We start from the raw sequence: 13134 nt of genomic DNA on the forward strand, positions 1-13134 counted from the left end.
ACAAAGCTAGTGGAGGTGATGGAATTCCAATTGAGCTATTTCAAATCCTAAAAGATGATGCTGTGAAAGTGCTGCACTCAATATGCCAGCAAATTTGGAAAACTCAGCAGTGGCCACAGGACTGGAAAAGATCAGTTTTCATTCCAATCCCGAAGAAAGGCAATGCCAAAGAATGCTCAAACTACCGCACAATTGCACTCATCTCACACACTAAGAAAGTAATGCTTAAAATTCTCTATGCTAGGCTTCGACAGTATGTGAACCGAGAACTTCCAGATGTTCAAGCTGAATTTAGATCTCAGAGGAACCAGAGATCAAATTGCCAACATTTGTTGGATCATAGAAAAAGCAAGAGAATTCCAGAAAAAAAAATCTACTTCTGCTTCATTGACTATGGGAAAGCCTTTGTGTGGATCACAGCAAAATGGGAAATTCTGGAAGAGATGGGAATACCAGATCACCTGACCTGCCTCCTGAGAAATCTGTGTGCAGGTCAAGAAGCAGCAGTTAGAACCGGACATGGAACAACGGACTGGTTCCAAATTGGGAAAGGAGTGCGTCAAGGCTGTTTATTGTTGCCTTGCTTATTTAACTTATATGCAGAATACATCGTGTGAAATGCCAGACTGGATGAAGCACAGGCTGAAATCAAGATTGTCGGGAGAAATATCAGTAACCTCAGATATGCAGATGACACCAGCCTTAGGGAAGAAAGCGAAGAGGAACTAAAGAGTCTCTTGATGAAAGTGAAAGAGGAGAGTGAAGAAGCTGGCTTGAAACTCAACAATCAAAAAACTAAGATCATGGCATGTGGTTCCATCACTTCATGGCAAATAGATGGGGAAACAATGGAAACAGTGAAAGACTTTATTTTGGGGAGCTCCAAAATTACTGCAGATGGTGACTGTGGCCATGAAATTCAAAGATGCTTGCTCCTTGGAAGAAAAGCTATGACCAATCTAGACAGCATATTAAAAAGCAGAGACATTACTCTGCCCACAAAGGTCCATCTAGTCAAAGCTAAGGTTTTTCCAGTAGTCATGCATGAGAGTTGGACTATAAAGAGAACTGAGCACTGAAGAACTGATGCTTTTGTGGTGGTGGAGAAGACTCTTGAGAGTCCCTTGGACTGCAAGGAGATCAAACCAGTCAATCCTAAAGAAAATCATTCCTGAATATTCATCAGAAGGACTGATGCTGAAGCTGAAACTCCAATATTTTGGCCACCTGATGTGCAGAACTTACTCATTAGAAAAGACCCTGATTCTGGGAAAGATTGGAGGCAGCAGAAGGGAATGACAGAGGATGAGATGATTGGATGGCATCACTGACTTAATGGACATGAGTTTGAGCAAGCTCCAGGAGTTGGAGATGGACAGGGAAGCCTGGCGTGCTGCAGTCCATGGGGTCACAAAGAGTTGGAAACGACTGAGTGACTGAACTGAACTGAATTATAGCACTGGATTCCTAGGAGTGGGTTGCAGGGAACATGAACAGGGAAGGTAAAGATGGTGACTTTTCACTTGACTTTACAAGGAATTTTCTAGTTAGAGGGAGTAGCTTGTGCAAAATAAGGGGATAATAAAAGCAACTGATTTTTTTTTTCCAAGGAATTTCTTATTACCTCGAGAGGAGAACAGAAGGTTGGAAAATGAAATGCCCAAGTCATAAAGTCATAGACCAATGGGGATAGGCATTTTTGAGTTTTAATGGAAGGGAATGATGAAATGTGTATTCTACAAAGATCACCCATCATGGAAGGTAGATTAGAGGTTACAAGACTACAGGCAGGAGGCCAGTTAGGAAAGTATATGCCATAAGCTAGGTATCAGTCTAGAATGTGCACCTGTTTCCAGTGATTTGCTTAAGAAAAAGACCGAGAACATTCAGAGTGGAATAAGTGGACAGCATGTTCGATATAGACGACTTAGAGGCTTGAAAGGAGCTTCCTGGGAGAGAGTTGCAAGGTTTCCTCAGTGACCAGACCCAGTGCGGCCAGCATTCTCTCTGCTGATGGAGGGAAATCTATGGGTTCTGCTACCAGAAGGTAGAAGGGTTTAAGTTGGATCTAAATTCTTATTCAAATGGATGGTGTTTTGCTCAAGATTTTTGGTAACAAAAAACGGAAATGTCGAAGGTAAATAAAGTAGGATGACGTAAGGACTCATACGAGGTGGTTAAAGGGTGGGCTCTGCGGGAAACGCCATTTTGAACTGTAACTGGGTCGAGCTTCACAGACAGCAAACCTGGAAGAGACTGTGGATTCAAGATAGTCCTGTAGGCCGTATCGGCAGAGGGTTGGTGGATCTTCATTCAGCACTGTGTCCCCAGCATCTGGAACAGCGCTTGATGCATAGAAGGCCCTAGTAATTCCCTTAGTGAATAAATAAAAGGAAGGCAGAACAAATCTTCAGTGCAGAGCTTTATCAAAATGGAGAAGTCGGCCAGATGAAATACTGCTGCCTGGCTGCGAGTGGGTGGCTGCTGCTAGCCATGAGAGCAGCTGTTTATTGAGTGCTAAGAGCTTTACATATATTCCTTGGTGTGTTCAGCCTTGTGAAGGGGTGATAGTACCCACCTTTTACTGGAGTTAATTTAAACCCATAGATTATAACTTGCCCAAGTTCCTGCAAAATGCTAAATTGGAGATCTGAAATTTAACTGAAGTTTGCTTGACTAAAGGTTGTGCTGGTAACTAATACCCTGTATACTGAAAACATAAACAGAAGCAAGCCCACATTAAAAGACTGTTAAAAAGTATTTTAGCAACTATCCTTTTTGGTATTTCAATAAAGAATATTTTATTATGCACCTGGTCTGAAATGTCAGGAACCATTTTTCTTCTGACTTTACTGTCCAGGGCTAGGAAAGTCTTTCTGTAAAGTCTTTCTCCTCCACAAGGAAGCCCCTTAGACTTTACTGTTCAGGGCTAGGAACATCACCAAGTTCCTCCAAAGAGTTTTTAAAGTATGGATTGGCCGCTGATTCTCTGTTTCTCCAACTAAAACAACAAAACTTAGAGACTGTTTTACAGGGTATAAGATAGATGACCAGCTGTTTTCCTAGATGGCTATAGTTTGTAGCTTTCAAATAGCTACAGTTAAGAATAAGTGACTCAATAAATTGTTGTGTCTGTCTGTGCATTTGTTAGTATAGATGTGATCAAGGAATGTTCCTGTCATTCTTTGAAATCATCTGAGCTTAATTTTGGCTAGTTGATGCTTCTCTTCCAAATTATGATAGAATGCATTGTGTCTGATTGTAGGTAATACTGATGTTGACTTTTAAAAACTGACTTTTTTTTTTTAATAGGTATCAGTATTATCTGCAGCTGAAGAAAGATATCTTGGAAGGAAACATTCCTTGTACGTTAGAACAAGCAATTCAGCTTGCAGGCTTAGCTGTTCAAGGTAAAGAATGGCAATTGATAATGTAATAGATCAATCAGATTAAAATGCATGTTAAACAAAAACAGCAAGGAATTCTTAGAGTAACTGACTATAGAAAGTAACTACTATAGAATAGTTTTCTGTGTTAGTGGAATATTATTTCTGTTATCTAAGGGGCTTCCTTGTGGAGGAGAAATGGGTTTGAATTACTTGAATGAAATATGAGACTTCTGGAAGGTTAAGCACGTTATTACATCAGAGCACAGACCGACAGTCGAGAGGAAATACACACATTTGCACACACACATGCACACACACAGCATTTAATATGCCACGAATCCCTCTAGTGCAGGGCCTTGATCTGCTGCTCGCTCATATTTTCAGAAGAAAGATCAGCCAAACAGCGAGGCTGATAAGGTTACAGTCGCTTATATTTCAAGCATATGTCATTGGTTTGGTTTCTTAAATAGTTGCCCTAGATTATAGAACATTGCCAGTCATAATATTATTAGATAGTTTTGTATTTCACAAATATTTTTGAGTTGTTTGTCATTTGTCATATGTTTAATCCATATGTGTTTACATGTGTAATATACTTTGGAAAGACTTCTATTGGGACTTAATTTCAAATGATAACTGGCATTTAATCTTGGGAATTGAAATTTACTGAGAAGAATCATTAATAAAATTCCTTCAGATGTTAGCAGACATGGAGATATAATATATATCCTTCCTAGATGAAAAAAAATGCCCTGTACTCATGAAGCCATATTCCTTTTCAAAGTACTTTGAATCTTCTTAAGTGTTATCTTTGGCTTTAAGAGTTAGTTTTTCATAAGCTTTTTGCTGAACTATCAGTTTCTTTTAAAAATTAAAAATTTACAAACAAATCCATTTTACTGTAACATATTTAGATGATCTAATTCCATTCCCTAGAGGTAATCACTACTGTGAATGCTTTGGTTTGTTCTTAACATTTTTTTCTGTACATAAGTAGGCATATATGATTATAGGGTAGATTTTTGTTTGTTTTCTAATGACAAAAAAATGAGATGATTTGTATATAATTTGTAACGTTTTTTTTTTTTTCTTTCACTTTATTAAAAGGCATTTTTTCCAAGTCCAGACATGTGAATCTGTCTGGGTAAAGAGTCTGCCTGCAATGTGGGAGACCCGGGTTTGATTCCTGGGTCGGGAAGTCCCCTGGAGAAGGAAATGGCAACCCACTCCAGTATTCTTGCCTGGAGAATCCCCATGGATAGAGGAGCCTGGTGGGCTACAGTCCATAGGTTTGCAAAGAGTTGGACACTTTAAAAGGAATTTTAAAAATATACATTTCATAAGCTATAGGGCAGATTTGACTTCTGAATCATAAGCACACCATCTGTATGCTTCATATTGAATTTAGTTGTGTATATGTTTTGCTTCCAATTAAACATAATTGACATGTGAATACTTGTGATTTTATATAGCTGATTTTGGTGACTTTGATCAGTATGAATCCCAGGATTTTCTTCAGAAATTTGCCTTGCTTCCTGTGGTAAGAATTCTTTTGACATTGGACCTTTTTAGCAACAGTGCATTTCTAGACCCTTAATCATCCCTGAAATGAAGTCCATATATTAGACTTACTAGGTAGGGATAGAGTTAAAAAAATCATCTTCTTCTTATAAACAACTTAAGTTGTTGCTTTCCCCGTTATAGACTTCTAGTCCTTGTAAAAGCACAGAAACAGAAGGGTCTGTGGCTGCGGGGCTGCAGCCAGGGAAATTCATTTTGAGTTTGAATGTGAGTCTAAAGAGAGGCACTCATTTCCAGCTTCTGAGGAACCACAGAGGTTTTGATTTTAACCAAAAACTTGAAACCTTACAGAATTGTGTTGAAGTGAATATCGTTTCTCATCAGCAATTTAAAGAGTAGATGATAAGAAGACCCTGCTTTCTACTTTTTAAAGTCAATACTGGTGGAATTGACAGGGAAACTGTGTTGCAACAACTGTAGGCAGTGGTGCGCTGTTCTGACTGTCGACACGGCCAGCCAGGGAATGCACGAGGTGCTGTTATGTGCTGGGAACTGGCTGATGAATGTTAGCAACCTGAAATAACCCGTCTGTAACTGTCTCTGGGGGCTTCTCAGGTGGCCCAGTGGTAAAGAATCCACCTGCCAAGCAGGAGACGTGGGCTTGATCCCTGGATCGGGAAGATCCCCTGGAGAAGGAAAAGGCAACCCACTCCAGTGTTCTTGCCTGGGAAATCCCATGGACAGCGGAGCCTGGCAGGCTACATTCCATGGGGTCGAAAAGAGTTGGACATGACTTAGCAACTAGACAACAACGAGTTTCTCTGGGGTGAATTGAGAAGGCAGGGCAAGTGTTTTGGCTTTTGACCAGAAGCCACTTAATTCTCAGAAAGGTCATGATTATGTCCTTTAGTGAAGCTCTCAGATATTGATTCTAGCCCTAGTTTGGCCTGCTGGGGACAAGAGTCAATAACAGCAGCACAGATTCCTCCTAAGAAATTTGAGTGATTTGTTTCCATACTTACTGCCGTGTGTTTTTCCCAGGAGTGGTTACAAGATGAAAAGGTGTTGGAAGAAGCAACCCAAAAAGTGGCCTTGCTGCATCAGAAATACAGGTAATGCTGAGAAGTGGGATAGCTTAGGACTCGTGTCTGATTCGGACCTTGCGTTGCTGGCATTCAGTGTGGACCTTTGCTGCTGCTGCACCTACCACTAGCTACCAGGAGCCCACCTGGCAGGGCTCTCAGCGCCTGCCAGGCGCTCTTCCGGGCACGTCCCCATGATAACCCGTCTGTTTTCACGTTGTACCACTTACGAAACTGAGAAAGCTGAAAGCGGCCAGTCCCTGAAGGCCGCCCGTCCTTCCTCCCACATATTGAAGGTTTGGGCGGTGGCCCGGCCCTGTGTAGGTTTACACAAGATTAGAGACTCGTTTTCCTTTGTGGCAGATGTGATATTCTGGGTCTGCCCGCCACCCCAGCCTCACTGCCCACCTTTGGAAGCTGTCTTCCTGTCCTCTAGGCAAGCTGTGCTGAGAGCAGCAGGCTTGTTGCTCTGACCCCTGCTTCTGGGCAGATCCTGGTCTCTGAGAGTGAAGCTGGATGTGTTGTCGGAAAACCGTGTCCTTGAGAATGCTAGGTTTTATGCTAAACCAAGTACCATTCAGTTCCAAGTACTTTATGTATTGTTAAATTCTTAATACCCACTCTTTAAGGTAAATGTTATTATCTCCTTACAGATTGGGAAAACCAAGGTCACAGAGACTATAAATAACTTGCCCAAAGTTACATGTGGTAGAGGTGGGCTGTGAATCCAGGTCTGTCTAATTATAACCTATTGTTCACCCCTTCCTATTAAAAATAACCTTTTGCCTTTAGTCCGTACCCACTCAAATCTAGACAGTCACTCACAAAAGATTAATTCTCCTAAAATAGAGCTTTCGACTTGTCTCCCCTCCTGTCCTCAAGGGTTCATGAATCTTCTTGCTTTCCACCAGTCTGAGTTCATCACCCCTGGGATTAAAGGCTTCTCACAAGTTGGTTCAGTGCTGCCATTCCAGCTCTATCTTCTGCTGTCCCAATGAACCCGTTTTTTTCCAGCATAATTAACCCTTCGGGCACACCTTGCTCTGTCGTTTGTTATTTTCACTCATTCATCTGTGCATCTCCTTGAAAGATAATTTAGTGCTGCTATTCTGTTATGAGGCAGAGTGCTCAATGCTGTGGCACAAAGAGAAACAGAAGCGTGGCCTGCCGGGGTCTCGAGGGGCAGGCAGTAGAGTTCTCATTGTGAGCGCGGGGCAGAGGCCTGCACAGAAGGTGGTGGGTCTGCGTAGAGCAGGGCAGTCCCAGAAGGTGACCAAGAGGGTGCGCAGGCTGAGTCTCAGGGGTTGACCAGGTGCACAAGCAGCTGATAGTTAGACCAGGAGGCACGATTAGCACACACAAAGGCTCGGAGGCACGAGGGAGCGCGGTGTGTTCAAAGACACACTGAGAGTCTGGGGTGGTCGCAGCGGGGGTACCTTGTGGTGTGCGGAGCAGCAGAAGGTGAGGCTGGAGAGGAGGTGTCTGTACAGCCGGCGCCTTCTCTGCCCACACTGCCTTCCCGCCCACCTGCCCACCCTCGTCACGCTGTCACCGAAGCCAGCTGCTAACCCTGCTCGCCCCACTCACCGAGTGGCGTTTGGCACACAGGGCTTCGTGTTGTCTGACACTGTGGTGGTTTAGAGAGAAGTCTAGCTTTCACTGAAGGTTTCTTAGGAGGTTGCTTTACTTCCTGCATTTCCCCTTGCCTGCCCAGAGGCCACGGGGTCAGGCCTTACGTAACTAACCCTCAGCATTCAGCACCGTGCTCTTGCACGTCGTTGATTTTCAGTAAATGTTGGTGGATTGATGTAACTAATCACAGATGCTTAGAAACTTGAAATGTTTCTAACGTTTTCTGCCCAATTGAGACATAGATTTTTGCAAGCCAGCTCTTCTGAAATATTTTTAGTTTGCGAACAGTCTGTCTGACATCTCTCTCGGGTTGCAGGGGCCTCACAGCTCCTGATGCGGAAATGCTCTACATGCAGGAGGTGGAGAGAATGGACGGCTACGGGGAAGAGAGCTACCCTGCCAAGGTAAGCGAGGCCCTCCGACGGGCGCCTGCGTCGTTCCAGCAGGTTAGCAGGGAAGGCCAGGGACGCTGCGCTGCCCGAAGGCCCGAGATGTGCAGACGTTTGGAAATGTGAAAGCTGAGGTCCTCGTGGCCGAACTTTTCTCACGAAACAGATATTCCTGTGTTGTCGTTTGCTCTTGGAATTACTCTTGAAATAGAATTCCTTAAGGAGCCCAACTGTATTTTCATGTGTTTCCAGGGTGACACATTTATACCTTGCAGACTTGCCCCCTTGGGGGAGGTCTCCCAGGCCTTTTCCCTGTGGCACACAGGAGTGGGGGTAGGTGGGGCCCCTGGGGCCCCTGTGTCTCTGCCGCCCCCAGTGTTTCCTTGTCCCCTTTCTCCTCCTAGGACAGCCAAGGCAGCGACATGTCTATCGGCGCGTGTCTGGAAGGCGTCTTTGTGAAGCACAGGAGTGGGAGGCCCCCTGTGGTGTTCAGGTACTTCTCCCTCCGCGCTCTTTCTGTGGCTCCTGTTGGTGATTCTGCTTTAGTCCCTGTGCTAATTGTATTGCTCACAAGTAAGTGTCTCCCGAGGCCTCACTAGGAAAAGGAAGTATGCCCTTCTTAGAATAAACTTTCAGCTGACCGCAACAGTTACACTTACTTCAAAACTAAATTGCAGAAAACAGTGTTTATAATGTTGGCCTGCTCAGGAAATGTTTAAAAACGTGTGACCCTTTTCTTACCATATGGAGGCCATTCTTTGTCTTGGTGTGTGAATTTTCCTTTTCTTTTTTTTTCTATGTAAAGTATGAGTATTTATTTCAGGGTTTAGATCCCAGTCAATTTCAAAAACAAAATCTGATTTCTCTCCTCAGTAGCTGAGGCTTGCGTGTTAGAATGAGTTCCTGGAGGCTGAAGCCCTTAGAGACACGTTTCATCAGCTTCAGAATAAAGTCCCTGATGCCCACTGTACCCCAGCCTTAGGGGAAGGAAACAAAATTCGCCACCGGGGGGCTGGACAAATGCACGCACTGATGTAAATGAGCAGCGCAGTTTTCCTTTGAGCTCTGGTCTCCCCGGCTGTTTCTCATGGGAAATCTGGGCTTTCCCTGATTCTACTTGGTACCAAAATTCCTAAAATACCAACGTCTACATTACTTTTTGTAATGTAGATTTTTCTTCTCTTGATTATAAAAAGAGTGGTACTCTTCATTTGTGGAGATCTTGGAATGTAGTCTAGTCAGGAGGGCAGAGAGGACAGATAGCTGTGTGCTAAGAGTGGCTGGCTTGCAGCAGCGAGATTTCAGGCGAAGGCAGTTCCCCTTTCAGTATTCTGTGTCGCTTCACTTCCTTTGCTTTCCTGCCTTTGGGGGCCTGAATTCTCCCTGGTGATTGTGACCATGGAGCGTGTGCCCGGCTTGGGGAACAGGTCCCCGCTCCTGGACCGTCCTGCCCTGGCTCAGGTGGCTCCTGAGGGTCCCCAGGCTGCTCACTGTCCCCAGCACGCTCAGTTGCAGGGCAGGGGGCAGAGATGGACCTGGCTGGCACCGAGGGTCAGGACCCTGACATTGCTTGAAAGGTCACAGGAACATGGGAGACATCCCTAAGGGCTTCCTTTATCTCACTGGATAGGAAGTTCTAAAATTGCCTTCTTTAATATGACACTCATAATCTTTTGGTTTAGCAATTAGAGACTTCCCTGCGGTCCGGTGGTCAAGACTCTGTGCTTCCAACATGTGGGGCTTGGGTTTGACCTGTGGTCAGGGAACTAAGCTCACACGTGCTCCGTATGCAGTGCATCCAGAAAATTAAAACACAAAAGCAATGAAGTACCAAGTTATTGTGAATGAGTTATATTTATTCCAAGAAATTTAAATCTAATGAGATGGAGAAGGATAAAGGGGTAACCTTTTTCTTCCAGACCTGCGTTTCCTCCTGTAAGAATCATACAGTGTGTGATAAAAGAGTAACATATAAAACCGCAACATGGTAAGATACAGTTAGAAAGTTCAGAATTGGCGTTTGAATCCTGGTGAACACCCCCAGAATAGTTCGCTCTTTGGGTCCCCAGCATCTGGCCTTTCTGCTGGCCCTGCCTCACCAGCTTTGTAGAGCATCTCCGCTCTACCTCTGGGTCTTATTCTGCCCTGTGTACTAGACGGTGATGGTGCTTGTTTGGGTCTGTGCTCGCCACCTGCTGCACCCCCCACCGGAGCCCCTCTGAGGGCAGCGCTGCCCCCCCGCCCATCTTCGTGCCCCGGGACCGAACCCAGGGTGCCGGGTATCGTCACAGTGGGTGCCCTCTAAAGCGTTTGTTGAATGAACGAAGGAGCATTGATAGCTGAGAGTGGGATGTTTGATCAAACTAGTCCAGCAAACGAGGATGAGTCGAGTTTACGTGTTTATGTATTTATTTTGGCCCAGCCGTGCGGTATGTGGGATCTTAGTTTCCTGACTGGGGATCAGACCCTCGCCCCCTGCACTGGAAGCGCGGGGTCGCAACCGCTGGACCCCCAGGGAAGTCCCCGAGTCTACAGTGGTGAATCCTCTGCCTCTGTGTTCGTTTCCATGCATTACTTTTGTACCTCCCTATTGTCTCTTCAATTATAAAATGCACTCTGGCCGATTAAAGCCCTGTTTCTCCCTAAACTGATAACAAATAATAGGTTATACATGAAGCTCAAAAAGGAAACAAATCATATATTCTGTCTCTCAGTAAATACCTGAGCTCATACGGCCGTTCTCTGCTTGTTCTCCAGGTGGCATGACATTGCTAACATGTCCCACAATAAGTCCTTTTTTGCGTTAGAGCTGGCAAACAAAGAGGAGACCATCCAGTTTCAAACTGTGAGTAAACGTTAGGAATCTGCATGGACTGTTTTTCCTAAATGTTAGCATTTCTGTGTGTATGTTTTGGGGGAGTAGCTTTAAAATGATCGTTCTTCATAGTTTTATAAGACAAACTTTTATACTTTATAACATTTTTGCATAATCGTACTTAGCAAAGTTGCTCAGTAGATACTGTTGAATGAATTGAGTCTTTGGACAAACACTGTCTGATTATGATGACCTTTAAATTACGTACATAGGCTCAATGGTAAAGAATCTGCCTGCAGTGCAGGACACGGGGTTCGATCCCTGGGTCGGAACGATCCCTTGCAGGAGGGCATAGCGACCCACTCCAGTGTTCTTGCCTGGAGAATCTCATGGACAGAGGAGCCTGGCAGGTACATGGGGGTGCACAGCGTTGAACACCAGTGAAACGACTAAGCACGCACGAGCACAAGTAGGGAAGAAAGGAAACACTGGAACACTGATAAGTGAACAGCACTGCAGAAATACCGTTTCACAGTTACCTTTACTCTCTTGAGGAAAGCAATGAGTCTCTGAGTCACTCCACTTAAAAATGTATCTATTCGTCAATAATAATAATGTTTAGTTACATCTTTAAGTAATAATAAAAGATGACATTTTCTTTCAATGACATAATTTAAAAATTTCTAAATCATCTGGAAACTGTTAATATAAGAATCATAGTATTGAGAACTTTTTGTTGGTCTTCATAAATTGAATCCTTATTACAACATTCATATGAGGGGTGGGTGCAGTGGTAGAAAATGCAAGAATCCCAGTGTGTCAGAAGTGACTTCGATATAACATGTCACCCATTTCTGTCTTGCTCTCGGATAAGGTCTGTATCAAGTTGTAGATGTGCTTTGCTTTACTTTGTGCTTCTTTTGTTTACTAGGAAGACATGGAAACAGCAAAATACGTATGGAGACTCTGTGTTGCGCGACATAAATTTTACAGACTAAATCAGTGCAGCCTGTAAGTACACCCTGCCCGTGGATCCTGGAAAATGATGACCTTAGAAGTTTTCATCTTGAGCTATAGGGTATCATCTATAAAGGCAAATTTTTTTAAAGAAGGTAACTTTTGAATGACATTTTCATAATAATCTCTTTGCTTTTGTATGTTAAAATTTTATTTCTCAGGTATTTTTCATTTTAGCTTTGGACTAACCTCTAGTATCTGAAGATAGGCCTCTAAGATTTCTTTCAACTAGTAACAGAATTATTCTAATTTTTGAAAGCTAAAAGGAAAAACAATTTTTTTTTAAATCAACACTTTGAGTCATAAAAGCTCATGCATGTCTTTCAGCCATTTGAAGAACTTATACCCCTTCTTAATGTACATTTTTCCTAGCCCCCATGGGTTTACCGCTTTCTGCTGGGTCATTCCAGTCAGGACACAAACATGCTGTCACATTTTACCTCTTAACACATTTTCTCCGTTTCCGCATCCCTGTAGCCACGGGGCTGTATCTTTCTTTTCTCTTCGAAAGAGTTGCATCATCTTTCTCTGTCTCTCCTTCCTTCCACCCTGTTTTCCTTAAGCCAGCACCTCACTGACGCCGCTTGTCAGAGTGACGGAGACCTTCACCCAGCGGTCATTTGAAGAGCTCTTCACTTGCGTGCTGGGCAGCTCCAAACCTCTGCCCTTCCCTTCCTCGTGCACCCCGATGCTCCTCCTTGACTGCCAGGACCCCCTTCTCCTGCTTTTTCTCTTTCTGAGGCTGTTTCTTCTCCGTTACCTTGGCTGCTTTCCCCCTCGGACCTCTTCCCGTCTAACTCACTCTCTAGGGGATTCGGCTTGACCCAGGCTTCATAGCAGCATTTATGCCGACAGCGCCCCTGACTTTGTCGCTAGCCTGTCTTCCCACGAGCTCTCGATTCGCACACACGGCTGCCTCCTTGGCGTCTCCGCTGGGGGGCCTCACAGGCTTGTCCAATTTGGTAAAGCGCCTAAAGCCAGGCTCTCTGCTCGCCTTCCTGCCCGAGTCTGCTGCTTCTGCTCCTGCCTGTTTGTTCAGGCGGCGGCGCAGTCACCAGGCCTGGAGCTAGGAGGCCTCCTCAGTTCCTGCTTCGCTCATCCCACGTGCCGTTCGTCCCTACACTCTGCGAACTCTGTACCTTCAAAATAGATCTCAGTCGGGCCATCTTGACCACTGCTCCAGTGGGTAACTCGGTGCCGGCTGCCCTGGCTCTCACCTGGAATGCTGCCCTAGCTCTCTGACTGCTTCTGGGCCTCCCTGACCGTCGCGGCCTCTCCATCGTCAGCGG

The 13134-nt window shown here is 44.5% G+C and overlaps 1 protein-coding gene across 1 annotated transcript in view; it reads left to right on the forward strand.

Moving 5' to 3' along the window:
* The window catches only part of PTPN21 (protein tyrosine phosphatase non-receptor type 21), a 74657-nt gene that overhangs the window by 35109 nt on the left and 26414 nt on the right, over nt 1–13134 (forward strand). Inside the window, exons 4-10 of the mRNA XM_055435537.2 lie at nt 3313–3410; nt 4862–4929; nt 5952–6022; nt 7941–8028; nt 8418–8506; nt 10771–10858; nt 11760–11839. Coding sequence (XP_055291512.2) covers nt 3313–3410; nt 4862–4929; nt 5952–6022; nt 7941–8028; nt 8418–8506; nt 10771–10858; nt 11760–11839 — 582 coding nt within the window. The remainder of the gene's footprint in view (nt 1–3312; nt 3411–4861; nt 4930–5951; nt 6023–7940; nt 8029–8417; nt 8507–10770; nt 10859–11759; nt 11840–13134) is intronic.

Source organism: Moschus berezovskii, chromosome 9 (genome assembly GCF_049115385.1).
Source record: "Moschus berezovskii isolate FMDL1 chromosome 9, NW_MosBer_1.0, whole genome shotgun sequence".
NCBI lineage: Eukaryota > Metazoa > Chordata > Mammalia > Artiodactyla > Moschidae > Moschus > Moschus berezovskii.